The sequence below is a fragment of the Cyprinodon tularosa genome, unplaced genomic scaffold (genome assembly GCF_016077235.1).
Source record: "Cyprinodon tularosa strain WSP-4 unplaced genomic scaffold, ASM1607723v1 ctg539, whole genome shotgun sequence".
NCBI lineage: Eukaryota > Metazoa > Chordata > Actinopteri > Cyprinodontiformes > Cyprinodontidae > Cyprinodon > Cyprinodon tularosa.
The window spans coordinates 1,384,138-1,412,018 of NW_024039273.1; the positions used below are offsets into that span (position 1 = coordinate 1,384,138).

Here is a 27,881-nt window from a genome sequence, read left to right on the forward strand (position 1 = left end):
AAGCTTGGACTGCTGGAGGACATAGGGACCCCTATTTCATTATTCTGCTTCATTCTCTCTCTATTCTCCCATACTCCAGAATCTGTTAGTTCAATCTCTAACATTCTGCTCTCTCTGAAAAACCCTAGAGAGCTGTACTAAAATAAATGTATTTTTGTATACACTTGTGTGTATCAAATGACAAAATAAAATCTGTCTAAGTCTCTGCTTGTTCTCATAGTAGCTTCATCTGGTCTGTTTGGCTGTGACTCCATCCTGGAGAGAAACATCAGCTATGCTGCTGCCATCAATGCCTTTGTCTATAGATGTAGGAGATCGGCCTGTTTTTCAGTGTAGTCCTGTTTCTCTGACTGTGACTAACTGGATGTGCTCTCTTCATCCTCTGACATGGGAGCTGGCTTGGAGCTTGTCTGCCTGGCTATGTGTTTCCTGGATGGGGCCGGATGTGGAGCTGGATAACAGTTGCCTTTTGTTTCTCTACTTCTGTCTCCCTGAACCCCAGTTGGCCTCTGCAGATGGCCGCTCACACTGAGCCAATGCAGGATGCTTCCCAGAGTGAGATGCTAAAACGTTTAGGGGAACTTGAGAAACTACCACTATCACTCCTTGAAACGACTGAAGGGAAGCAGGCGCCAGCACTGACATTATGCCTGTCAGTCCTGAGCTTCCAAGGGATGGATGCTGGAGGTCCCACAGCTCCCTGGAATTAGGAAAAGGATAAAACGCCTTGGGAGTGTTTGTGTGTGATTGTACCTTTCCATGTTGTCCAAGCTTCTCGTAACAGATAACAGTGTCCTCCCAGAGCTCCAGCTTTTCATAAAGGAGCAGAGCCGAACTGATGCATCCCAGGTCTATGAGCAGACTGGCCAGCAGTTTCTGTAGAGGAGGAAAAAATCACTTAAGTCCTACAGCTGCAGCACCAAGAAATCCTCATCGATCTGCAGCTACATGACAGCTTGCAGGTAGTGTCTGTCTCCCCCCCAAAAAAACTCCGGGATCATCTTCTCGATATATTGACACTGGGATGCTCAAAATGCGCCGCTCCCGAGTGGCTACTCTGCAAACCCCGAACAGTAGGGATTTTTTTGGAAAATAGTCGTTATGATTAGTCAACTAACGTAAACATTTGTTGAAAGCATGCAGTTTGCAGTCATGAGTGGCAGCTCTACTCCAGTGGCTTTTAATTTTAATAGTAGATAGAGATGAAAAAGGACTGAAAGGAGGGGGAAGATGTGCGGCAAAGGTCACCAGACCAGGCCTCTATATGTTGGTCACATGAGCTCCATTACCGTGCTCTAGAAACAGAATCAAGTAGATCAATAATTATGGTTGCAATGTGGAATATGTCCATTTTTTTGCAGTGAGGTTTGTGGACATGTTCAGTGGGCGGGCACAGCGTGGTGAAGCTAGGCGCTTCCTGGAGACGAAGGGGTATTAAGGCTCCCTCAGCCACAGACTGGAGTTCATGAATGGATTAAACATACATGAACTAATCAAGCAAAATACCACTCTGCATTATTTTAATGAAGCTAATGCTTATTTAGCTCATTTCATTATTAAAGCTGCTGGACTGCATCAAGGGTAGATTGCTTTGGCTTGAGTTCACCAAAGGTCAACACATTTGCAGGCTAATCTTTTGCAGGCATATTTTTACCAGATAGAAATTCAGTGTAAGGAATTCAATGTGTAAAAAAAAATCAATGTGTAAAAAAATTCTGGTGCTAAAAAAATTCAGTGTTTAAAATTTGATTTTAAAACGAAGGCAGATTCCATTGATAATGTTTTTCTTCCATAAATTAGTCGACTCAATCATGGATTGAGTCGACTACTTCGACTAGTGGCAGCAGCGCTACACTACAGTCTAAAATCTTTCTTAAAACCCCAAAACCCCTTAAATCTGTTTCTTGTATTTTTAGAATAAATTCTCACACCTTTTTTTAAAAAGACGGTAAACTTTGGGACAGTAATCCACACCTAGAACCTCATCTCCAACCTATTTCTGTCCATTTTTTCATCTCCTTTAAATAAAGTCATTATTAATCTGTGGTTACAGTTGGCTTTGTGTTCTGCGGTCTGTGCAGAGTTACTGAAACTCGTAGGTGCACAATGATGGGGAGGTGCGTGATTGGTGGGACATACAACTCTTTACTGCACATCTGTTCAAATCGCGCTGATGAGTCTAAATCCTGCTGTACTGCGCCTTCCTCAGGTTGAAGAGGGGTTACTGCATCTGATTAACGTCTCTGCGATGTGATGTCATCAGGAGGACTGACCTCAGCAGCTCTACCCTGGTGGCTTCCTTAGGGGCTGACCAATAAATCTATTTATTTTTAATTAAGTGTAATGATTCAACATCTTTTTTGTTTCATTTAGACGACCTAAAAGCTGCTATTTTTAAGAGAAAAGTAATTTCTGATTAGAAAATGGGTTCCAATGGGATTTGGCATTCATTGTGCGACGACATGAATGTTTTTGCTTGTTATTTGTTGGTTGTAACGATCAGAACCGCTGTAGCTGTGAGGAGGGAGCAGCTCAACAGAAGCTTTGGGTCTTATTTCCTGATGAGGGATAAATCCGAGGACGCAGTTTAAAACATTCCCTCTTCTACAAACAGCTGCTAACCATTACATCATCATACGGCTACTTTCAAATGCTAAAAAAAAAAAAAACACATTCAAAACGTTTTAAATGCCTGGGAATACTAATCTGGGAAAATTGCTCTGGGAATACCGCTCTGGGGATACCGCTGTGGGAACACCGCCTTAGGGCTATTGCTCTGGGATCAACGCCCTGGAGATACTGCTCTGGGGATATTGCTCTGGGGATACCGCCCTGGGGATATTGCTCTGGGAATATACCGCCCTGGGAATACTGCTCTGGGGATATTGCTCTGGAAATATTGCTCTGGGAATGCTGTTCTGGAAATACCGCCCTGGGGATATTGCTTTGGGGATATTGCTCTGGGGATACCGCCCTGGAGATATTGCTCTGGGAATACTGCTCTGGGGATACTGCTCTGGGGATACTGCTCTGGGGATACTGCTCTGGGGATACTGCTCTGGGGATACCGCTCTGGGGATATTGCTCTGGGGATACTGCTCTGGGGATACTGCTCTGGGGATACCGCTCTGGGGATATTGCTCTGGGAATACTGCTCTGGGAATACTGCTCTGGGGATACCGCTCTGGAGATATTGCTCTCGGAATACCGCTCTGGGGATACCGTTCTGGGGATATTGCTATGGGAATCGCTCTGGAGATACTGCTCTGGGGATACTGCTCTGGGGATACCGCTCTGGAGATATTGCTCTCGGAATACCGCTCTGGGGATACCGTTCTGGGGATATTGCTATGGGAATCGCTCTGGAGATATTGCTCTGGGAATACTGCTCTGGGAATACTGCTCTGGGGATACTGCTCTGGGGATACCGCTCTGGAGATATTGCTCTCGGAATACCGCTCTGGGGATACCGTTCTGGGGATATTGCTATGGGAATCGCTCTGGAGATACTGCTCTGGGGATACTGCTCTGGGGATACCGCTCTGGAGATATTGCTCTCGGAATACCGCTCTGGGGATACCGTTCTGGGGATATTGCTATGGGAATCGCTCTGGAGATATTGCTCTGGGAATACTGCTCTGGGGATACCGCTCTGGGGATACCGCTCTGGGGATATTGCTCTGGGGATACCGCTCTGTTTTGGCTAAAGCCTGTGGAACAAAAAACTGCTTTAGTTCCAGAAAAAGTTTCCTTTAGTGGAACCGCATCCTATGAGGGAGAGGAGAGTGACCAGTGACGGTGCAGGAAAACAAGTGATGCATTTCGGGACATGATGTTGCACCTGGACAGCCCATCTTGGCGGCACTTGGCAGCAGTAGAAGACTTTGAGGCGCTCGCTGGCCGGACAGCTCGGGTCTTCAAAATGGTCAGCTATCGCCTGCAAAGACCAAAACAGAAAATAATCTAAAAACAGCTGCAGGAAATCCGAGTATGTGAGACCAGTAAAATATTTAAAATATATTAGCTCACTCATCATGCTACATTCAAAATAAACATTCCAGAAGTGGAAAACTAGCATGAGATAAAAGGTTTTATTAGAAGGTTCCATTATCCCCACATTCTACATCCTCTGTCTTTGCCCTGCTCACGGGGCAAAGACAGTGGAGTACTGGGCTGTCTTGTTCATCTCAACTCAACTCAACTCAAACTTTATTTATAAAGCACATTTAAAACAACCGGGGTTGACGAAAGTGCTGTACAGGAATCACAGTTAAGGAACATAAGATACAAACTGGAGGCTAAAATACATAAACACATACAAATAGAATAGGATAAATGTTTCAATTTAAATTAATTTTAGAACAAAATAACATTTTGTTAGGTTTTATTATTTATACATCATGTGCATTGTTAATTTGTTAGTCAGATTAGACAGCGCAGAAGGCCTTCCTTCACATTGTGGATGTCACGGTGTGTACGGAGGTCATCTAATCAGGACAGCCTTCATGTCTGTAAGAATACACAGGATATGGGCACATCTTGGAGCCGGTCTGATAGAGGAGAGCTATCTAACCCTGAAGTATAGAAGCAACCTGCATGGAGTTCAAGACATGGATGGCGTGTCAGTTTCTGATACGGACAGCTAAGCATCCACATGATGCAACACATAGACTCACAAGGTATAAGAAGCAGGTGATGACGTTGTTCAGGGCTCAAACTTTGCTGGACGCTTGCGGACGTGATTTTTGAGCCCACAGCTGTGCATAGCTCTAAGCATTTTTCTCTGTCCTGTAACAACCTGATCTGGAATAAACTCTGTTACTTTTTTTACTCCTGTTTTTATAGTCCTTTTTTATATGGTTTTACCGAGTTTGAGTTAAGAGTAGTAAATAACTTGCTCCCAGGAAAAGAACCGTGTGAGGAGGCCCCCGGGGCGCTACAGCCTTTACTTCCAAGGGGACAAATCCTCCTCACTTTAACAATTTAAAATAAAAGTTTGCCAAATGTCCACTTAGATTAAAAGCCAGGGAGAAGAAATGCGATTTTAAAGAGGATTTAAAAACCTCAAAGGAGCCTGCTGATCTAATGTGCCAAGGCAAGTTATTCCAGAGTCTCAGTGCCGCTGCCATAAAGACACGATCACCTTTGGTTTTAAGTCTGGTTTTAGGCATCGCCAGTAGCAGTAGCAGCTGATTCGTCTGAGGAGAGGGACCCATCGACCGTTAGCTGCCCTGATCGGTCTGAGGAGAGGGACCCATCAGCCCTAAGCTGGCCTGGTCGGTCTGAGGAGAGGGACCCATCGACCGTTAGCTGCCCTGGTCGGTCTGAGGAGAGGGACCCATCAGCCCTAAGCTGGCCTGGTCGGTCTGAGGAGAGGGACCCATCAGCCCTAAGCTGCCCTGGTCGGTCTGAGGAGAGGGGCCCATCGACCGTTAGCTGCCCTGATCGGTCTGAGGAGAGGGGCCCATCGACCGTTAGCTGCCCTGGTCGGTCTGAGTAGAGGGGCCCATCGACCGTTAGCTGCCCTGGTCGGTCTGAGGAGAGGGACCCATCAGCCCTAAGCTGGCCTGAGAGCCGAAAGGCTGTTTTTCCACCTCACGTGTTTTCCAGTACCCCATGTGCTACACTGACCTCTATCTATTCACTGGATCGCTGGTTTCCCGTTAGAAGTACGGGGTTGAAGTGAAGCCACCAGCCGCCATATTGGTACTCCCTAGTTAGACCAATCGCAAAATAAACAATCCGTGCGCTACAGCATCAAACAACAGTGATTTTTTCATTTTCAAGAGGGCTTAACCCTTTTAAAATAAAGATAAATTCATCACTTTGACACACACTGGCTGTTTCATAGCATCAGATTACTTTAACTTATAATTAAAAAAATAGGCACATAACATTGCATAGTCAGAATGAAGCCAATGAAGTCTATAAATCATGTAATATTACATATTATAAAAATCCATCACAATAAAATTAATGTTTTAATGCAGCATAATAATACAGATGTGTTAAAAGTGTTAAATTGGTGCTGTACATGACATGGATTTATTACACTGTTGTTACATATTTCAAAATTTTACATCAAGCCTGAATTTCCTGTACATGTCTTTTAATGCTGTAGTATTTTCCTATTTGCAAATTGTGCATGCATGATGCCAAATACTTCATGCTGTGTCAGTGCATTAGCCTTTAAAAATGTTTGAACTGCTTTTTTCATCAACATATTTTAGCACATGAATTTTTCAAATGAGAAATACAACAAACACTACAAAAACGACAGCGTTATCCACTTAAAGGGATAGTTCGGTATTTTTGACATGAATCTGTATGGCATCCCCATCACCAGTGTCATGCAATCACACTGACTTACCCCTGGCAGCGTCCTGTGAGCAGAGTTATCGTCCAGTTTTGGTCAAGCCGAAAGTAGTCCGGCAGGTTTTTAGGAACAGTGAAATAAAACTTCTCCCTCCGCCCAGCTAGGCGGAGGGAGAAGTTTTATTTCACTGGCAGGGGTAAGTCAGTGTGATTGCATGACACTGGTGATGGGGATGCCATACAGATTCATGTCAAAAATACCGAACTATCCCTTTAAAGAATTATATTGATATTTCAAAGTGAATTCCTTTCCATTTACTCTACTTTGTTTTCTAACATTAGACACAATGTCGATGGCTAACTCAGTCCATGTCTTCGAGTCTGTCTAAGATAGCCAGATTAATGTTACTCTACAAATATACTATAGGACCCATCAGCATATATGTGGATTTTCATGGTTAATTCATCCACTGACAGAAAAGCGAGAAAACTGATTGTTTTTGCAGCCAAATGTTACACAGGTAGGCCTTTTGACTGTGCGTCTCCATGGGAGTGGGGAGTACCAATATGGCAGCAGGAAGCTTCACTTTTTTCGGGCCATCAGTAATCCAGTGAATAGTGATCAGTGGTGTTCAACCACTGCATGGTTTGGGCTCCGATTCACGACGGCACAACCTAAGTCCTACAGGTGAGCATATGAAAGGGATGAAGAATATCTTACCTGGGTTTGCATCATGGCTCTCTCCACACACCGAGATCTTCCCTTTTCCAGTTTGGTCCTGAGGCAAAGTGCTGTGACCTCCACTGCCCAGAACTTCGGCTGAGACAGGACACACTGTGAGAGACATGGAAGGTTTAATCCCTAAAAGGTTGATTTGACCCAGCTGAGTTTAGGCTGAATTCGATTCTATAAAGAAAAGATTTTCAGGCTTTGATCAAAGCATTTACAGCAATCCCTTCACTCACTCTGCAGACCGTCGGGACAAAGAGCAACACTTCTAACAGGAACCCACATATTCTGTTATTCCAAATCATCAGAAAAAGTCGAACCATAACTAAAAAACCTTGTTTTCTTTCCTCCTCTCTGCTTCTCTTTTGACGAGCTCATCTATAACGGCTCTACATGCCATGACACATGGATTTCAGGAAACACTGGAGGTGAGGCGCAGATAGTGCAGGTTAGAAAATGACTGATAATTATGCAACAATAAATTTCTACCCACAGATTATTGATGATCATGGAAAGGACCATAAAAGTGATGGATGTTGCTAGCAGTAATGAACAAGGCTGATTGTCAGAGTCATTAGAGCAAAAGCGTCCTAATGATGCAGTTCTTTCTGCAGCAGCATAAATCAGAGGGTGATTAGAATCAAACTGTAGACCTGGATCAGCATTCCTCATTCTGCTGTTGACATAAAGTGAGCTTCTCACAAGCAACCAGAAAATCCCTCGTTATCAAAGCTATGATTTACGGGAGCATATAGAATAACAATTAAAGCCTTAAAATTAGACATTGAATAATATTTCTGTGGAGCTCATTTGGGACCTTTGGTATGTTTGTGCTGTCTGGATTACACTGCGGGATGGAAAGATGTGGAAAGGGAAACAATCAAGACAACACCCATTAAAGGAATAGTACACCCAAAACATGATTAGCCTTCATTTTCTACTCACCCCCATGCTGAACAACACTCTGGAGTACTTTTTTGATATCTCAAATGCATCTGGAGATCTGGGAGGCTTCTTGCTGTCTGCTGACATTCAAATAATGGAGGTCTATGGCGCCCGAGGCAGAAAGGTCCATAAAAGTCCACAAAAAACGTGTCAATATTCCTCCATACTGCTCGTCCAATGTATTCCAAGTGTCCTGAGTGGGTAGCATCCAGAATTGACTCGAAACGAAGTCATTTAGAATGTTTTTAGAGCATAAACAGTAGTGTATAGGATTTCCTGAAAGCGCGCACACGCGCGTTCACGACGCTACGGACCAAACCAGATGAAAGTGCGCATTCAGCGTCTGCTCTGCCGATAATGCAAGCGTAGAAGAAGAAATGTGCTGTTTACCTGTGCAAAGAAAGAAACAACGAAAGAAAAATGTCTGAGGACTTCAGTGTTGAGGAAGAGCATGAGTTCTTTGCCGAGCTGAATGCGCACTTTCATCTGGTTTGGTCTGCCGCGGTTTCCGTAGCGTCGTGAACGTGCGGCTGCGCGCTTTCAGGAAATCCTATACACTACTGTTTATGCTCTAAAAACATTCTAAATGACTTTGTTTCGAGTAAATTCCTACTCAGGAAACTTGGAATACATTGGACGAGCAGTATGGAGGAATATTGAAACGTTTTTTGTGGACTTTTATGATACTTTCTGCCTCGGGCGCTGGGCAACTCCATTATTTGAATGTCAGCAGACAGCAAGAAGCCTCCCAGATCTCCAGATGCATTTGAGATATCAAAAAAGTACTCCAGAGTGTTGTTCAGCATGGGGGTGAGTAGAAAATGAAGGCTAATCATGTTTTGGGTGTACTATTCCTTTAAAGGGTTCGTAGAATGCAAAACCATGTTTCCATTGTCAAAGATGAATAACAATAGTTCAGTGGGTGAAATGGACGTACAGAGAAGTTCAAACCCCATCAACACCTCCTTTATCTGCAAATCTAACAGTTCTAAACTTCTGCCATAAAATAGGTGAATCCAAACGAAGCAAATTGACGTAAACTCGGGGATGCCTTATTTGGTTCTGGCCTGTGTTTTTGTCATGCCCCGAAATGGACATACAGACCAGCCCACTGGTTCACAGGCCCAAGAACATGAATAGAGGTAGATGGCAGACACCAGTTTATTTGTTTAGCCTACAGTTGGGTTTACTTCTACAAGAATTACAAAGCAGACAGTTTCTCTGTTGAAAATGAGCCAGAACCACGGGCATAAATGCAGTGCTCCAGGCTGCACGGATAAAGGGGAATATTTTCACTTCCCAAGGATCCCAAGACTGGACAGACATGGATTATTTTTGTCTATCAGAAGATCTCTTCAAAGTTTGGGGGCACTGCTGGGCCGCTGACTGGACTGGACCGGGCATTCGAACCGAGCCATCAGCTCGGGGGCTGGTCCTGGAACCCCGGCCGGATGGGGGCAGGGAACCAGCCGGGTACGGAGCTACCAAACCCGACCCGGTGACAGTATGGGGAAACAAGGAACGCTGGTGACAGAGGATGTAAGATTTTGGGGTTAGAGAGCGCGGCTCTGATGGATGTCAGTTCCTGCTTGGTTCCTCGTGACTCAATCAACTCCTCCTAACAGAAACACTTCCACCATAGAAAGATTCCTTTATCGTCTTTCTATAACTTCATTAAGGCAACAAAACCTTAACCCTGCGGTGAAGCAGCGCGCGATGAATTCTAAGCATCAAGAGCGTTCACTGCTCCTCCCTCACCTCATGCTACTGTGGGTAAACATTTAATCATGGACTCTTATTATATATTTAAGCCCACGTAGTCATTTTTTGTAGTGGGCTAATAGACTTGGAGCCTGTGTTGCCATATGAGGCTTATTGAAGACTTTTACATTTCTGTGGCTACAGACAGATTTGGTTTTTGTTTTGTAACATGGTTTTTAATGATTTTTTTAATATGGCTCTTTGAGCAGTTTAGGGTCACGAGAGTTAATATATTAATTAATGTAATATACACATTAATATATTACTAACAATATCGGGCTACAGAGGGGGGCGAGACACAAACAGGAAGTGATGAAGATGGCCGGGCATGTGACAACCATCTAACCAGCCTGCAGATTCATGGATCTACATGTAGGCTGGGAAGATGCCTGCTCACAGAGCCAGCTGCTGCCTGCAGCAGCTTTCCCTCCATCCAACACAGCAGAAACTAAAATAGAAAGTAAATTCACTCAGAAATACAGAGTGAAGTAGTTATACTTAGTTTTTTTAAACAAATGTATTTTTATGACATTTCTATATCTAATTCATCTTCTTCTCTTGCTGCTGCTGGTAAAACGTGTAACATTCCATTAGGAAGCGGAGTCGTAGTTTAACACACCTCTCTGCAGCTTGTCTACTGTTACACACTCATTACTCCATTCAGACAGAGTCTTGAGTACAGTAACGAAGTACAAATACTTCGTTACTGTACTCAAGTAGATTTTTCTGATATTTTTACTTTACTACTTATTTTTATGGCGACTTTTTACTTCTACTCCTTACATTTTTACACAAATATCTGTACTTTCTACTCCTTACAGTTTTAAAAATTAGGCGTTACTTTAGTTTTGAATCATTTCAATGGAGTTACCGTTATTATTTTTCACGTCATCAATATCAAATTCAATCTAATTGGATGGGAATCTACGTTGCATTTGACGCACCACTACAAGATGAATCGACAGATTCTGCGGTATTCATTGGCGGCAAATCATTGCAGCTTGGTGGCGGTGGCGTTAGCATAGTAGCATGGACGACGAGATGATTGAAAATGAACACAACGGAGATCTAGTCCTATTGGCAGACATCCATTTAAAATGTAGGCAACGGCATGAAAAAAGTGGTTTCTACTTTTACTTTTATACTTTAAGTAAATTTACAAGCCTGTACTTTGTTACTTTTACTTGAGTAAAGAAGTTTAATCAGTACTTCCACTTTTACCAGAGTATTTTTTAACACAAGTATCTGTACTTTTACTCAAGCACGGAAAGTGAGTACTTTTGCCATCTCTGTAAATGACAATGATTAAAACATAGCCAAACCTGCAGTGGTTAAAACATGACTCAGGTTTTTTTTTTTTTTTGAAAATCATAGTTCTTTTTTGAATAGCAGTAACAATGAAATTATTCAAAATAGGCCAGTGTCATTCTATTACTTTTATTCTGCATTATGTCAACCACAACTGCACAAAATATCAGACTTCTAGGTATAACAGATCTAGAGTTATGGGACTTTTAACTTCTGGTGTCACCAGCATCTCCAAACCTCTCCAAAATATGCCAAATTAGTCCAAATTGTGCTTTTTGTTTTTGCACAGAAATTTTACCCCAAAAATCACACTGGAGGATTTTGATGGACACAAATATTTTTGATGCAATTTCTTTACATTTTTCTAACTTTCCATCAAATTATGTAACAGTGTGCAATGATCCAGTCACTAATGTTTCTGTTTGCTGTTGATCCCCGTTGATATATATTCCGTCCACATTCAAATTAGTCGTGTTTAGCCTTGTTTTAAAGGTAATTTCATTGGTTACAACATTGCGTGTCGGCTTAACCAATAGCAGCCGGACTTTATAAGGAACAATATGATGGGAGGCATGCGTAAAGATGGCGGCATACCAAAGATCAACCGGAAATGTTTGTGGAAGCTACGGTAATTAGCAAAAAGTCAGCATTTGCTATAATGATCAAACTTTTCTGATGGTAAAAGACTGATTTTATGTGGACCTTTTCTCATCAAGGAATGTTTTTATTATCAATGTGCTGGATAAGTTTTATCTGTGGACCCTTACAGACAAGTGGAATATAAACAACATATGACTGAATTTATAACACGGCATCAAGTAGGAAGTTGAAGATTTATTTAAAAAAATAAAAATAAAAAACAAAATAATAATAAAATATTTTTCACTTATGTAATTAATTATCAGATATATTTCTCTTGCTTCCAGAAAAGGTTACTTAAAAAATGGAAAATTTTAAGAAAGACCTCAAAGATTAATCAGTCAACACCTATACACACAAGCCCGTGTGTGTGTGTGTGTGTATATATATATATATATATATATATATATATATATATATATATATATATATATATATTTATTTATTTATTAAGGATGGAACGGTTCACAAAATCCACGGTTCGGTTCACAGTTTCATGGTCACGGTTTCCGGTTCGGTATATGTTGATTGTTGTTGACACTGTTGCACTTTTATCCACAACTTTCTTTCCGCCGTCATCGTAAAGTGCTGCTGGCGCGTCTTCCAACTCCTGTTCTTTCCCACTCGCCATACCCACACAATTTTCAACAATAACTGATTTTTTTCTGCTACACCCGGCTATGCTGCTTTGCTTCCTCTTCTTCTTGTTTACTACTGGTGGTTGGCTTTGGTCGCAGTACCGCCACCTTCTGCTCTGGAGTGTAAACGCTTCGCCTATGAGAAAAAGGAGCAGCGCATGAACCGAACGAAACACACACGAACCGAACCGAGACAGTCGAACTGAACGGTTCTGACGGTTTTCATAAACCATTCCATCCCTAATATATATATATATATATATATACATACATATACATATATACATACATATACATATATACCTACATATATACATACATATACACATATATATATATATATATATATATATATACATATATATATACATATATATATATACATATATATATATACATACATACATACCGTATTTTCACGACCATAAGGCGCACCGTACTAAAAGGCGCACTATATACAGGCACACTTTATATACAGGTACATGTCCTCTACTACCTTTAAATTCCTCTACTGCGTATTTAAAAATACAGCGGGGGCAAAACTGAGTATGACTGCTTTATTCATGTATTTATTACAAAGTATTAATCAAACCTGGGAGCTGGCCGTGAGACAGACACATCGCAGATGACAGAGCGCTGTGATCACTCCTAAATTAACTTAAAATCCTGAAACCTGCCGACAGAATATGTTCGCTTTTATTACCGGTATCCTGGTGCCTGCAGTTTAAATTATTTAGATGAAAAACACCTGCCAGCAGCCGCGGTGAACGAAAGGATTTCTCCTGTCGGTGCACCGCTGGTATGTGGGGGTCTGAGCGCCTCCGACAGAAATAGATAATCTGGATGAACTGACTGCAATTATTAAGTTTTCAGGTGGACTTTCTCACTTAAAAACATATTAAAACTACTTTATTCCCACTGATCACAGCAAATATAGCTGCAAGATTTAGATTATTTAGATGAAAAAACACCTGCCAGCCACCGCGGTGAAGAGGAGGACACCCGCCCAGAGGCTGCTGTTGAATTAAGTTTTCAGGTAGAAAAATAGAGCGGGAGCAAAACTGAGTATGATTGTGCTTTATTCATGTATTTATTACAAAGTATTAATCAAACCCATCAAAGTCATCATCCTCTGTTTCTGAATTAAACAGCTGCGCTAAATCAGACATGCCAATTTCCCATTCTTCGCTGTCAGAGTCACTTTCCGTGCAGCGCGGCTCCTCAGAAATAATGCCGGCTTTTGCAAAAGCTTGAACAACAGAGCCAGCAGACACGTTAGTCCAAGTATCTACAATCCATCCGCAAACTGTGGCGTGACTTGCCCGGCGCTGCCTTCCACTTATCCTGAAACTGTGGTCTCCGTCTGTCATCCATCGCTCCCACGCCGCTCGCAGCCTTACTTTGAACGGCCGCTTCACACCGATGTCGAGCGGTGGAAGTTCCTTTGTCAGACCCCCGGGATAACGGCGAGCACAGCGTTCATTTGATTCACCTTTTTTTTCCACATCGGCTGTGAGATGGGCACGCAGTCACAGATTAACAGCGATGGTGATGCGTGGAAAAAACCACCTGTTCTCCTCACATACACCTGCCTCAGCCACGCTTTCATCATCTCCTCATCCATCCAGCCCTTTTCATTTGCCTTAATATCATATATCATCAGAGCGCTGTGTCTGTCTCGCTGTCAGCTCCCAGATCAGCTTCTCTGATTGGTTGATGCGGCGCGTCCAGCAGCAAAACTTCAATTTTTCCATCTCGAGCAGCAGCAGCGCGTTGGCGGCGCGTCAGATGCTTAAACGCTCCCGAGGCCCTGCGGGACCTTTTGCTGCGCCTATACGCGCGTCAACCATTGACTTTGCATGTAAACTCGCTGTTTCTGCTGCGCCTGCTGCGTCCGGTTCATACCGATGTCGAGCGGTTGAATAACAGCGAGCACAGCATTTATTTGTTTCCCCATGTTTTTCACATCAGCTGTGAGATGGGCACGCATGGAGTTACTAGCTACGTTTACATGGACACAACTAATCGGATTGAAGGCCTGATCAGATCAAAAATGTTTCATGTAAACATGTCAGACTGAAGATTCTAATCCGATTCGGTCCGATCGGATCTAAATTTAATTCCGAAAGAGAGAGGTGGTTTTTGCCGATCGCCATTCCGATTGGCGTCCATGTAAACACCCATTCGGATCTTAAGAGTAAAATAATCTTCACTGCGCATGTGTGCGATGTCAGCGTGACGTTTTTCCGCCTTGTCAACAACAGGAAACCACCGGTCGCTCTCGCTCTTGTTGTGAACAACATGGCGGGAGGAGTCTAGGAACGCCGACTTATACACTCAAGTTCATTTAAAGCTGCAGGAAGCAGGAATTTATCCTCCTCCTCTTCCTCTTTTCTCTCTCCACAGCCCACTCACTCTACCATGCCGGTTCAATCGCTCATTCTCTACATTTTCTCTCGGACATTTCGCTGCCAAGCGCTTTTTTCCTCCTCTCTCCGTTTTTCTTTCCGCTCGCTCCGAGCGCATCGTTTGTCAGGCCTCCCAAAAACCAGACGCAGACAGAAGTGCCAAGTTTGGCAGGAAGTTCTGCGCATGCTTAAAAGATTTAATCTGATCCAACGCTTGGTACATGTATACACACGTCATGATCGGATCATTTCATTTAGTGTCCATGTAAACGGAGATTTTGAATTTCCGATCAACCAAGGTTTGGATCGGATCGGGGAAATTTTGCGCATGTAAACGTAGCTACAGATTAACAGCGATGGTGATGAGTGGGAAAAAAACCACCTGGTCTCCTTACATTCACCTCCCTCAGGCACTCTTATCTCCTCAATGAGGTGGTCTCAAAAGTCGCAGTTACAACACACATAGGACGCACCGCACCAAAGGGCGCACCACACATTTTGAGGGGAAAAAAAGACGTTTATGTGTGCCTTATAGTCGTGAAAATACGGTATATATATAAAATAGGGAAGTGTGTGTGTCTGTATCTATATACCCTAAATAAAAAGTATGAATTGAGGGGCCCCACTCAGATTTGGTCCAGGGCCCAGCGAAGGCTTTCAGCTAGCCTGGGGGACAGTGCGGAGAGGTCCAGCTTTTGGAGCAGAGTGTCAGAGCATTTTGGCGTTAAACGCTGGAGTTCCAAAAATTTTAGCTTTTGCCGAAGCCGGAGCGTCAGTCAATCTGATGCAGGACTTTATGGGTAAATAAATAATACATGTAAGCTGTTATCCCCTCTGCAGAGCTGTCTGCATAGGAAAAATAAATATAATTTTGGAAATGTGATTAACTGTTCAGTTCTAGTACAAACAGAACAATTACTGGAAGAATGCAGCGCCAGTCAGGGTTCCTACACCTCTCAAACTGTTGGCCCTGATAGGTGGATGTAGGTCTAAAGCACTTGGAAGAACCGTCCCCTCTGAACTCCCAATTCTGCTTCTCTTTCTGCAGAAACAGCTTTTCATTAGTAGCGTCCAAAGCACTTCTCATCATGTTTTTATCCCAGTGTAACATTTGCTGTCGGCCAGCTCAGCTCCAAACTGCTTTCTATTTCTGCAGCTTATTGAACTCACCTGTTCTCTGATTAGATATTGATTCCCTGATGTTGAGCCCTTTCAACCAGCAGAGAAGCTTCAGTATTTTCCACGTCTTGAAGCCACGGCAACATGTATATAGTCGTTTGAAGAATGTTTCACATTTGGATGATTCATTGAATTTCTGTTCAACTTCATTTTTTATAATAACACACTGCATGGCTCCAAGAAACCTGAGAGTAATTCAGTTGGTGCAGCTGTGTGTGGACTTTGCTTTGCTTTACAGCCTCAAGGTTAAGGAGTAAAAGACTGAATAAAAGATCTAGGAAATAAACAGCTGTTTTATTTCTGTTAGACGCCTTTTATGGATCAAATGTTCTTGGTGTATTTATTAGAAGTAAATCCCCCATCATTCTCCGCCTTCTGTGCCAAACAGCTCATTTCATTAAAGAGAATTAAGTCAGAGTGTGGCCCATACTGATCACTGATCTATTACATCCTTTATCCCAAATTAGCTTGTTTTGGATTTACACCTTAAAGGGGAACACCGTTTCTTTTTTTGTTTTTTTGTTTTTTGTTTTTTACATTGGCCTACATCATGTTCTACTCACCCATATGAGTTTTGTGTCATTTGGAGCCGTTCTAAAGATATTCCGTTATTAGGTTATATCCAAGTAACGTCTTCCTATGGGCAACGACTTGAAGGCACAAACTAAACTGTTCATAATTTATCATTTATGCTATGCCAGCATTCAAAGCATGTAGGCGAATCACTGTCCCACAGACATCCGCGGTTATATTTTTTATATTTATATTTTTTCAAAAAAAAGCGCAGTGTGTATGACGTCATCCGCGCGTGCTGGCTACCAGTCCTTCCTCCTGTCCGCTGAACCGCTGCTAGTTTTACTCACATGCCTGGAAGATGTCTAATGCTGCTACCACAGATGATCTCACTCTCCAAATGGAATTGAACGATTCAGATTAGCTCGCCGAATGAACAGAAGGGGTAGAGCGTAGCCGCCTGTGGCCCGGGCTGCCTGTCACAACTCCAGTCCGGTGCGCGGATGATGTCATACACGTGCTGCTTTGTTTTTAAAAAAATATAAAAAATATAACCGTGGATGTCTGGGGGACAGTGATTCGCCTTCATGTTATGAATGCTAGCGTACCATAAAGAATAAATTATGAACAGTTTAGTTTTTGCCTTCAACTCGCTGCCCAAAGGAAGACGTTACTTGGATATAACCTAACGGAATATCTTCACAACAGCTCCTAATGACACTTAACTAATATGGGTGAGTAGAACATGATGTTATAATGTAAAAACAAGGGACCAATGTAAAAAAAAACAAAAAAAAACGGTGCTCCCCTTTAACTTAAAGCTACAGTGTGTAACTTTTAGCGACATCTAGCGGTCAGACTGCAGACCGCAGCAACATAAACACCCCCCCCCCCACCGCTTCTCCCCCGCTTAGTGATGAGGTTTGTTTACATAGATAATTTTACAGATAGTATTTCATTAGTCTGTGTAGGGTATAGATTTCAGTACCGCCTCAGTTCATCTCTCTCATCTTGCCGTAGTTATTTTCGAGCGTCATGGGAGATCTCGCAATCACTAGTTTGTTGGCTCTGCGCTGCCGTAGCGCAAAGATGTCTGCCTCCATGGCTGCGAGACCCGCTCCTATGTAATTATAAATAACGAATTCTAAGGCAACGCAACTATTAAGGTTAAGAGGCTGAGCTCATAGATGATGATAAATAACATAGTTATGTATAATATATTACATTTCTGACTGTATATCCCTGTAATTATTACACACTGTAGCTTTAACTCAAAGGAAATAATGTTACAGTGTGATATAAAGAGATGGGTGGCGCAGTCAAGTGCCTAAACTTGCAAGGCACTCACAAGTTAAGGTTGATACGCAGAAACTAGATCTTCTCCATGTGTGTCGCAGTGCATGCAACTGTGCCCCCACCCCAGTGCACCTCTCCAAAACTGTAGGTGATCGCAGACAGTGCTGCAGACAGGAGGCCTCTGATTGGTCACATCTACATCCTCTCTACAATATGCTTATTTCCTGTTTGGTTCCTTACCGGCTTGTTTTGTTTGTATGACCGCCATTGTGGAAAACGACTTGTGAAGACGGACCAGCTAGAAGAGTGAGGTGCATGAGAATGCTGGGACCCTTTTTCCACCTGGATCCCCGCTCTTTTTCACCCTCATGTCCCTCCATTGTCGCACAAACTTGCCCCCACTTTAGGGCTGCAACTAACGATTATTTTAAAAATCGATAAATCGGACGATTATTTTTTCGATTAATCGATTAATCGATGAATCGGACACAAAATATTTTTTTATATTAACCTCTTTATTCCAAAATAAACATTTTAGACAGAACAAACAAGCACACAAGTACAGGTTGCTCATTAACTGTACTGGTGCAATATGAAAAATAAATGTTTGTGTAAAAACTACGCAAACTTACATGAGAAATGTAGCTGTACATCCACAAAATATAGGCTACTTTGTTTCATAAAGCACAAAAAAAGACATTTTTGTTTTTTAAAGCCCCTAAGGGGTTCAAACAATAGGCCCCCCCATTTCAACAAATGAGTTTTTTTTAGACTAGAAGAGTTCTGCCTTTTAAGACAGGAAAGTATAGCAGTTAAAGTTGCTGCTTGAGAAAATACTTAACCATAGAGATAAAAATAGCCCTGTGATTCAAATTATAAATTGTATTTGGAATAAAAATGAGAGAACTAGGGGTGGTAAAAAAACACATCCTCCAAAGACAGATATTTACATGGGAATGTGGCAGATAATTAATTGACATATTACTGATCTTGCTGGATTTTATTCTGCTTTACTTCCATAAATTGCACGATCTTAACTTTATCTTTGCCAGAAGATTTAAACTTTAAAAGCCTTGCCCTCATAATTTGCAAGTTAATTTATTTATAAAGTAAATATAAACGCTGCTTAAGCTAATTCAAATGAAATTAAAAGTAAAATAAGTAGCCAACCTTATCACTGTCTGTAACCTACTAACACGGTAAGGAAAGCATCAGATGAGCTACCTGAGAAACTAACGTTACGTTTCCCCACTTTAAAACCAAACAAACATGGTGGTTCCGTGCCATGTTCATTTGTTTTTACAAAAGTTGCATGTTACGACTTTTTTCACTTTACAAAGCGCAGGCTATTTTAATTATTGTGATCAATTTGCGCCGTCAATCCCGGCGCATGCGCGCTTCATTTGCAGTCTGGACGCTGAGGCTCTGACTGCAGCGCTGAGAGGGACTCCTGCGGGAAAACGCGGTTGGGGTGGGGGAGGCGCCCCACGGCAGAGTAGGAACGATACATGCTTTCACGTAAGAGTCTCTAAAAGCCGCCAGTGACACCGAAAAAAGTCGCCAGATTTGTCGCTAGTTGCTTTTTTGAAAAATAGTCACTGGAGGGGTCTGAAAAGTCGCTGAGTAGGCAACACTGCACCTGCGGCGCTGACTCGCTCTGCCATATTTTTTTTTTTTTTCCTCTTTCAGTCAAGAGGCAGTAATGACGGCGCAGCGGATGACGCAATAATCGCACGACACAACTAATCGATGATGAAATTCGTTGCCAACGCTTTTAAAAGTCGATTTTTATCGATTTTATCGATTCGTTGTTGCAGCCCTACCCCACTTCCTCACCGCCTCGGCCGTATCTAGACCCACAGCTAATTCTTGATTGTCTGTTGTGGCGTGGAATAACCTAGCACAGACCACGCTTCAATATCGGGCATAAATCAAACATATCTTCATCATAACTGAAACAAGCTAACTGCGACACACTGCTGCAGGAGGATAACCAGCCCTTAACAGTTACTATAGTGATGGTCTGTTATTAGGTTTTATTAATGAGTATTAATTAGAACAAAGATCTCTTAATGTCGACTGCTCTTAGTCTCGTTAACAAAAATCATTTTTTATTTTCGTCATATTTTTGTTTTCTGGAAACATTTTTGTGTATCATTGTCACGGGAAAAACGGGAGTAAATGAAATATTTTTATCATCATCCTGGTTGACGAAATTAACACTGCTGAGAACCAATTCATTCAAGTTAGAAGAAGAACATAAAGACTTACAGAAGTGAAGGCCAGCAGCTCTTCCTCTGTTAGTTTGTGAACAGGGTTGTTCTTCTGGAAGTCGGTGCTGAAAAAAAAACAGAACAGATCAAGACACACTTCTATAGACCTGCTGCTATAGAAAGAAGAGAAAAGAAATCAGAGTATAAACAAGCCTCTGACAGTTTTACCCAGTGAGTTACTGGTTAGGTCAGGGTTATGTGTGAAAACAGAAGTGATTTACTGGGTCCAGACCTGGAGTCACACTGGCTAATTAACCAGAGCTACTCCGTGACCTTACTGCTTAAAGCACACATTTCCCTGTCCATGCAAAGTGTGACGTGCTGCCTAACAATCCTGACTCCTGCTACATGCTGTAGACCTCTGCAACAACAAATGACCGCACCGCGGTTATATATGACAAGATAACAGCTGTTCTTTAACACCAGAGTGAGCTGGGCAAAATTTCTAATTACTGATAAACTCAAAAGTCTTTTTTTGTTACCCATTAAGCCAATATAGCTATGGGAATAGATATCCAAATACAACACAGATAGAAAGGGAGGTGAGAAAGAATGAGAGGATAACAACTATGAGAAGGGAGAGAGACATAGAAAGTCAAGAGTTCGTGATGGGAGAGAGAATAAAACAGCTAAAATAGAACCAGAAGATCTAGAGTAACTTCTAGAATCTGCTTCCACAACTGGATGAGACAAGAGGAACAGAAAAAAGAACAGCAAAAGAAGACAACAGACAACCAACGTAAACATTAACAAAAAGTTTCCAGAGGAGCAGGTATCCCTTAGCTGTCCGTGTGTGGAAGGAAAACCTGATGAGGGGGTGGAAACCATATTATTCAGGGTGGGATATATCTGTAGCTACAGCAGTATTTAGAATCAGTGTGAATCCATGAACATCTGCAACCAAACTGTGATATGTATGCATGGGCATTACGGTGTATAAAGGATTTACAAAGCTTCTTCGGAAGGAAAGTATGATCAATAGCAGGTGTGGGCGGCCCCAGACTCACCCTACAGGGCCCAGACCAATGAAGAGGCGATCCTGGCCCCAGATACCCAGAGGAACCCCAGATCATTGGGACACAATGAGGACAGACAGAGGGATGGCTGCACCCACCTCAGAAGGACAGACGAAAGCACCCAGATCCCGACCCATGATGGGCACAAACCCCACAGGGGCCCAGTCCCTGAATGGAGTGACCGGAGATACCATAATGCCTAGGACGCTAGGGGCCATAGCAGCAAGCCCATGAGCTCCACCAGCGGCAGGTCACACTCAAGCCAGACCCGGATGAGAGCCCAGGGATCCGAAAACAATCCCTGCAATGCACACGTACAAAGACATCAAACCATAGATGTCCAGAAATTAAGTTAGGTGCAATAAGGTGGAATGGCACATGAAGAAAAGGAGGTGGGAAAAGTAATTTAAAGCCAAGAAAGCAGCAAAATCTCTCAGTGATTAGAAAGCAATCCTGCAAATTAATATCAGCTTCTTCAGTCCCGAATGATGGCCTCTAAAAAGGTTTCTCTGGCACCACATCTCATGATGGGTAAAAGTAAAGAGCTTTCTCAAGACCTTCACCATCTTAAAGATAGCATCGGTTCCAGAAGGATTTCTAAACTTCTGAGCAATGTTAGGGCCACAACCTGGAAGTGGAAAGAACATCATTCCACCACAAACGGAACTACACCAGGTGCACCTCACAAGATTTCTGACAGAGGAGTGAAGAGAATGATCAGAACAAATGTCCAAGAGCCAAAGACCACTAGTGGAGAGCTTCAAAAAGACCTGGATTTAGCAGGTACAATTTTTTTTAAAGTGAACAGTTATGCACTCAGACGCCCTGGCCTGTATGCTTGCTCACCACGCAAGACTCCACTGCTGAAGGTAAAGCATGTTGGAGCTAACCCTTGTTGAGGAAGAGCATGAGTTCTTTACCGAGCTGAATGCGCACTTTCATCTGGTTTGGTCTGCCGCGGTTTCAGTAGACTCGTGAACGCGCTTTTAGGAAATCCTATACACTACTGTTTAGGCTCTAAAACGTTCTAAATGACTTTGTTTCGAGTAAATTCTGGATGCTACCCACTCAGGACACTTGGAATACATTGGGCGAGCAGTATGGGGGAATATTGACACGTTTTTTGTGGACTTTTATGGACCTTTCTGTCTCGGGCGCCATAGACCTCCATTATTTGAATGTCAGCAGACAGCAAGAAGCCTCCCAGATCTCCAGATGCATTTGAGATATCAAAAAAGTACTCCAGAGTGTTGTTCAGCATGGGGGTGAGTAGAAAATGAAGGCTAATCATGTTTTGGGTGTACTATTCCTTTAAGGGGTTAAAGTGTTTGTTCCAAAAGAAATATCTTCTCAGGATAGAATCGGGAAAGGAAAGCCCGATGTTGTCTGTACCATTGCTTTCTTAATGACCCCCAGGAACAGGCGCAGCGACTGCATCCTCCCAGTGGGGGCAGCAAGCAGCTTTATCTGGAGACGGGTGATGTAGACAGTCATTGCCATTCTAGAAATTATCTTCCTGTTACTGTTTCCATGGCAACTTCTAACAGATAGCTGTGATCATGTAAATGCATGAGCATTCACCTTCACTTCACCTTCACTTTGGTTAGAAGCTGAGCTGCTGCATCTCCAGCAGAATGATAAACAGGAGGATCAATCAGACTGAAGAAGACACTCCATGTTCTCAAGGCTTCCAGCAGTAATTTGAAGAAGAAAAAAAGGAATAAACTTGATGAGTGGCTGTTTGGAGGACTCCAGAAGTACAATCTCCTGCGGTCTGACATTACCTTGGAGCAACATTCAGGTGTGCAGATAGGGCTTTAAACAGAGCCAAAGCTCATCCATCATCTCCCTGCCATCTCTCTGACTGCTGCGCCGCCCTTCGTTTGACCCATCCGGCCTCCACAGCGCTGTGGAAATTCATCACGCTGATAATAAACTCCCCCTCTGCTGTTCATCCTGTTCCTGGATGGAAACGGCCTCATAAACACATCCTGGTCAGGGACCAATTACACTCTGAGATCCATTGAAAGCAGGCGCCGGATTTTCAGCTCCCTGCTGTCATCACAAATACAGACTATGACATCAGTTCTACTGAATTGTGAATGGTTCAGACCGTTTATTGCAAAAACTGAAAATTTTGCATTTAGGATGCAGAAACAAATTGACTGAACACATTTTTGAAGATCTTCTTAATTCATACGCCATTAACTGACTCAATTATTTCTGGCCTTTTACTCTTTGTTTTTGTTCAGTTTGTTAATAACAGTGTTTATACTAGCCTGGTAATCCAGACTAAATGGGAGATGAAAGCCGTTATTTAGTCTGGTCCCGATCAATGAGACATTGGAAGACTGTTGATGAGAACAACCCGTTATTTTTCAAACCATGTCTGTGCCTATTGGCCAACGCTCTGACCAATGAGCGCCACTGACTGTGACGTAGGAAGTACGACAGGAAGCTGGTGGGGGAGTGTAAACAAAAAGCCTGTCTGTAAAATGGCGAATACTTTCTTAAAAATGAATGAGCGTAGAGCCTCTTCCTGCTCACGTTTCAAGGAAAACCCCAAGACTAATACTTCCAAAAGTGATTCCAAAGCTGAGTCAAAAATCGCCATCAGAGCCAGCGGTCCTTCTCACACGACTATGCCGGGAGAGGGCCACTGCAGACGGGTTGCGGTTGGACCACTTGCAGAAAAAAATTATTTTGGCCGCTGGCGGGTGGGACTAGTTTATTAGCTAGGCTTATACAGGAATTTTATGCTTTTTAATGCTCCTAAAAATAATTTTAATGCCATCATGAAATATCCATGGCTCTCATTTATTTATATATATATATAAATGTATATCTATCGATCTATCTATCTATCTATCTATATATATATATCTATATATATATATATCTATATATATATATATATATATATATATACATACACACACATATACAGGGCAAAATCCTTTGTCATCTTTTTCTGCACCTTCAGATGACTCCAGAAATGGTTGATTGTCTCCATCCCTCCATGAGGAGGATGGAGACAATCAACCATTTCTGGAGTCATCTGAAGGTGCAGAGCAAAGTCTGAATCACGCTCTGGAATATCCAAAGGTTCCCAAAGTTAGTTTAAATCATTTTATTATTAAAAAACAAGGTTAAAGTTAACAGACCTTATTTTACCATCAAAGCGTAACCATGCTGCATGACTCCGTGTGGCTGTGTCCAATAAAATGTTGGATCACAGGGAGCAGAATAGAAATGGAAATATGCTAATATCAATAACTGATAAAGCTAAAAGTTGCTGTAAAATGCTCTGACAGTCCCAGGGCTCACGGTTTATATTCCCTCTGATTGAATGGAGGCCAAATTGTTGTGGAACAGCCAGAGGGGCAGGTCATGGTGACTGCAGCCAGAATCCGTAAAATGTTTGAAACAGACAAGCTGCAAAGGGCCATGAGGAATGGGGGGAGAACACCTACCAGACACCCAGGATGAGGGCCTGCTCCTCAGCACTCAGGTCAGGCAGCTGGTACTGATCCGGCTCAGCCAGACTGATCTGATCCAACACCGTGTCATCGTCCAGAAGGTAATCCTGAACAAAAACAAAAACAACCTTCACTCACAGGACTCTGGTGAAAAAGCATTCATGTTGAAAAAACAAGAATATTTTATTAATTTCCAGACTGTTTGTTTCTAAGAGAAATCAGGATCAGAGCGGTTTAGATCAATACAGCCTAAAGTCTCAGTTATTATATTAAGGGCTGGATGATCAGGCTTCAATTAGAATAAATAATCTCGTTTATATGAATGAAAAGCAGGACGCCTCATCACCAATTCAAAAGATCAGGGTTAGGGTTAACTAATCCTGGAAAGACGGTCTTGAAGAAACGATGAGTCTGGCTGCTACCACACCGATGCTCCACAATCCAATCTATTATACCCAACTCTGTCCTAACCATCCATCAATGATCCCTCTATAGAACCTGTTATCATGGAACATTTTCATTCTGAATACTGACCAGTCCACAGTAAATCACTTAAGACTAATATTCGATCTTATTAGACTAAAAATGCTTATATCTCCATATATCTAGCTATTCCACTGGGTGTCAAATATAAGGGATTAGGTTATTGTGCAGGGTATCAAACAGTAGATTGTACATTATACATTGCTCAAGTTATTGCTGTAGTAGTGCAGTGGGGGCTGGTCAATAGAGGGCGCTATGGTTCCACTCCACCCACCCAATGACCCTGAGCTTAAAAAAATAAATATTTTTAATAATTTAGTTTAAGATTAATATTTTAAATCAATATCTATTTTTTAGATGTGCAAGTTAAATATTTAATCTTTAACGGCAAGTAAAGCATCATTCCATTTAAATCGGATTGGTGACGTATTTCCGCCCTTGGACGCAAAAATCTGTGTAGTAGCTCCTCTGCCATACAAACGTATAGGACAGCAGGAAGTGTCTTTGCTCACCGCCTCCCAACAAAAAGCAGATGTTTTGTGAGTGATTGACAGGTCGAGTCACAGGAGTTGGAGACGCATCAGAGAGAGAGAGAAATGGCACAAGAAACGTCCTTTTCCAGGACCTGGTTTAGCTCCAAGGCTTGGCTAACTGCATGCTTTATTCTGCTTTCCCTGCCTCCTTTTTCAAACATCAGGATCTGACCCAGCATGGATAAAGACAGGAAGGACTGATTTAAAGCACTTTTTAGAAAAGACAAAGAAGAATGAACAATCTGGGATTCACATGGAAAATAATAGAATATAGCAGAGGTCTTCAACGTTTTCCAGGCCAAGGACCCCCAAACTGATGGCGAGATGCAGCGGGGACCCCCTAATTATATATATTGCAGGAAATTGTCATATATCAAACTGGTCCTATAGTCACTCTATCACAGATGGAGTCATGTAACGAAAGTAATTTCTCCCTGGGATTATTAAAGTATCTCTGATTCTGATTCCTGGTTGATGGGACAGGTGTTGTGAAAGAAACGGTGCCCAGCTTGAAAGAGCTCCTGTGTGTCGCTGAATGTGTGCATTGATGACTGAAAGACATCTTCTGCCTTCATTTATCTGTTTACTACAGTCTGTTGAATTCATGTTAATGTGGATTTAAAGACATTTCAGTTAGTGGAAAAAATGCAGAGGGGAATATAAAAAAAAAGTCTAATCAATCAAAACTTTTGCGACCCCCATGCAGTACGGATCTCTGACCTGAGGAGGAATATAGTGCATTTTTTCTCGATCTTGGTTATTTGCACAGTTGCTCTTGAATAAACACATTCTCAGAAAATAAATAGTTTTTATATATAAAACAAAATATAAAGCTAACCAATAGCTTCTCCGTTATTAAACTGGTATAGGGATACACGATATTGGGATTTTGTCCGATATCCGATATGCCGATATTTTAAAACTCATGTAGCCGATAACCGATACCGATGTTAAAGCTGGACAAAAATAAGTAGTCATTGAAAACAGCAGTTTTATTATCCATTTCTGACACTTTGGAAAATAATATACTGAAATATATTTTCATATGCTGATATCAAATTGATTTTTAAAAACGCGGTGTCGATCTATTTTACTTTCAAAATCTCATGAAATTTCATCATTCTGTTACAAACTCTCGTGATATTTTGCAAATTCTTGTGAGATTTTGTTAGTAAAATAGATCGATACCGCGTCAATATATCAACATATAAAAATATGGCAAAATTTCGTGATTTTCGGGGGATTTCGTAGCATAACGATGACATATAGCAATATTTCATTAGTAAAAGAGATTGATACGGTGTTTTTAAGTGGCAATATATCAGCATATGAAGATATTGTGATATTTTAATGTATCAATATTTTTTCCCTCGTCTTTAGAAGTTTTTAAGTCTGTAAAAAAGAAGTGTTTGAGGAAGTAGAAGAAATAACGGGTTAAATAATCGGTGGGGTGGCCGATGTCCGATATTCAGTTTTAAGGCCGATACAGGCCGATACCGATAGGTGGCCGATTATATCGTGCATCCCTAAACTGGTACATTATTTTTTTAAGTGTGTGACATCATATTGGACCATAAGAAACACAGATTTACCTTCACAAAGCCTCAGAAGAGCAACATTTATGTACAAAAACTAAACCTATACATGAAAATATGTTTTGTTTTTAGAAAGTGTTTCTATAATGTTTTTTGTTGTTGGTATTCATAGAAATATACTGGTGTGATAACTTAGTATTTCTTTAATTGGTTTTTGGTATACGCCTATTTTGAATTTATAGCCCCTCCTGGAGAAAACTCCACCAGCCGCCACTGTTGTATTGTTACATTGTAGAGTGTGGTTGCAGCAGGGATGAATGACCTGCGGTAAAATTTCACAGGACTGGATGGAAACACAGCTAATGATTAGCTGCCCTGTATATCAGGGAGCTGAGACGGTGGGTGTTTAATCTGCAGTGACAGTGACTGCAGTTTTATAACAACTGTATAAGGATGAGTGGAAAACACTACAGAGAGGCAACAAATCCATGTTGAAACGTAATGAATCACTAGACAAGATTTTACTAATAGTGTTTAAACCAAATTTCAGAAAAGGTTTGAAAATAACAGAAATCAGGTATGATCCAAAAGAAACCGAGAACCTAAAAAAAAAAAAAAAAGGAACTTTATATGGAAGTAAATCTGTGTCACCTGGACTTGAATTAAAAATGCCACTGAAATTTAAATGTTGTATGTTTGTACTTACTGTTTCAGTGTTAAAATATATTCAGAACACATTTTTTACCTAAAAAAAAATTCATCGTCATTATTTCTACACAGTTGAAATTTAATTTATTTTCTCTTCTAGCTAAAAATTCACATTACTATTT

At 41.7% G+C, this 27,881-nt stretch overlaps 1 protein-coding gene and 1 long non-coding RNA gene across 2 annotated transcripts in view; both read right to left on the bottom strand.

The window, feature by feature from the left end:
* The window catches only part of ttc27 (tetratricopeptide repeat domain 27), a 68,737-nt gene that overhangs the window by 16,483 nt on the left and 24,373 nt on the right, over positions 1 to 27,881 (bottom strand). The window contains exons 8-12 of the mRNA XM_038304620.1: positions 24,495 to 24,607; positions 20,004 to 20,070; positions 7,037 to 7,150; positions 3,842 to 3,937; positions 754 to 876 (exon numbers count right to left, since the gene is read on the bottom strand). Of these exons, the coding sequence (XP_038160548.1) occupies positions 754 to 876; positions 3,842 to 3,937; positions 7,037 to 7,150; positions 20,004 to 20,070; positions 24,495 to 24,607 (513 nt within the window). The remainder of the gene's footprint in view (positions 1 to 753; positions 877 to 3,841; positions 3,938 to 7,036; positions 7,151 to 20,003; positions 20,071 to 24,494; positions 24,608 to 27,881) is intronic.
* On the bottom strand, positions 22,442 to 23,104 carry LOC119796191. Its single transcript, XR_005282433.1, has 3 exons — positions 22,806 to 23,104; positions 22,603 to 22,708; positions 22,442 to 22,488 (listed from the first exon to the last, which is right to left on the bottom strand). It is a non-coding gene; the product is annotated as an uncharacterized LOC119796191 (long non-coding RNA).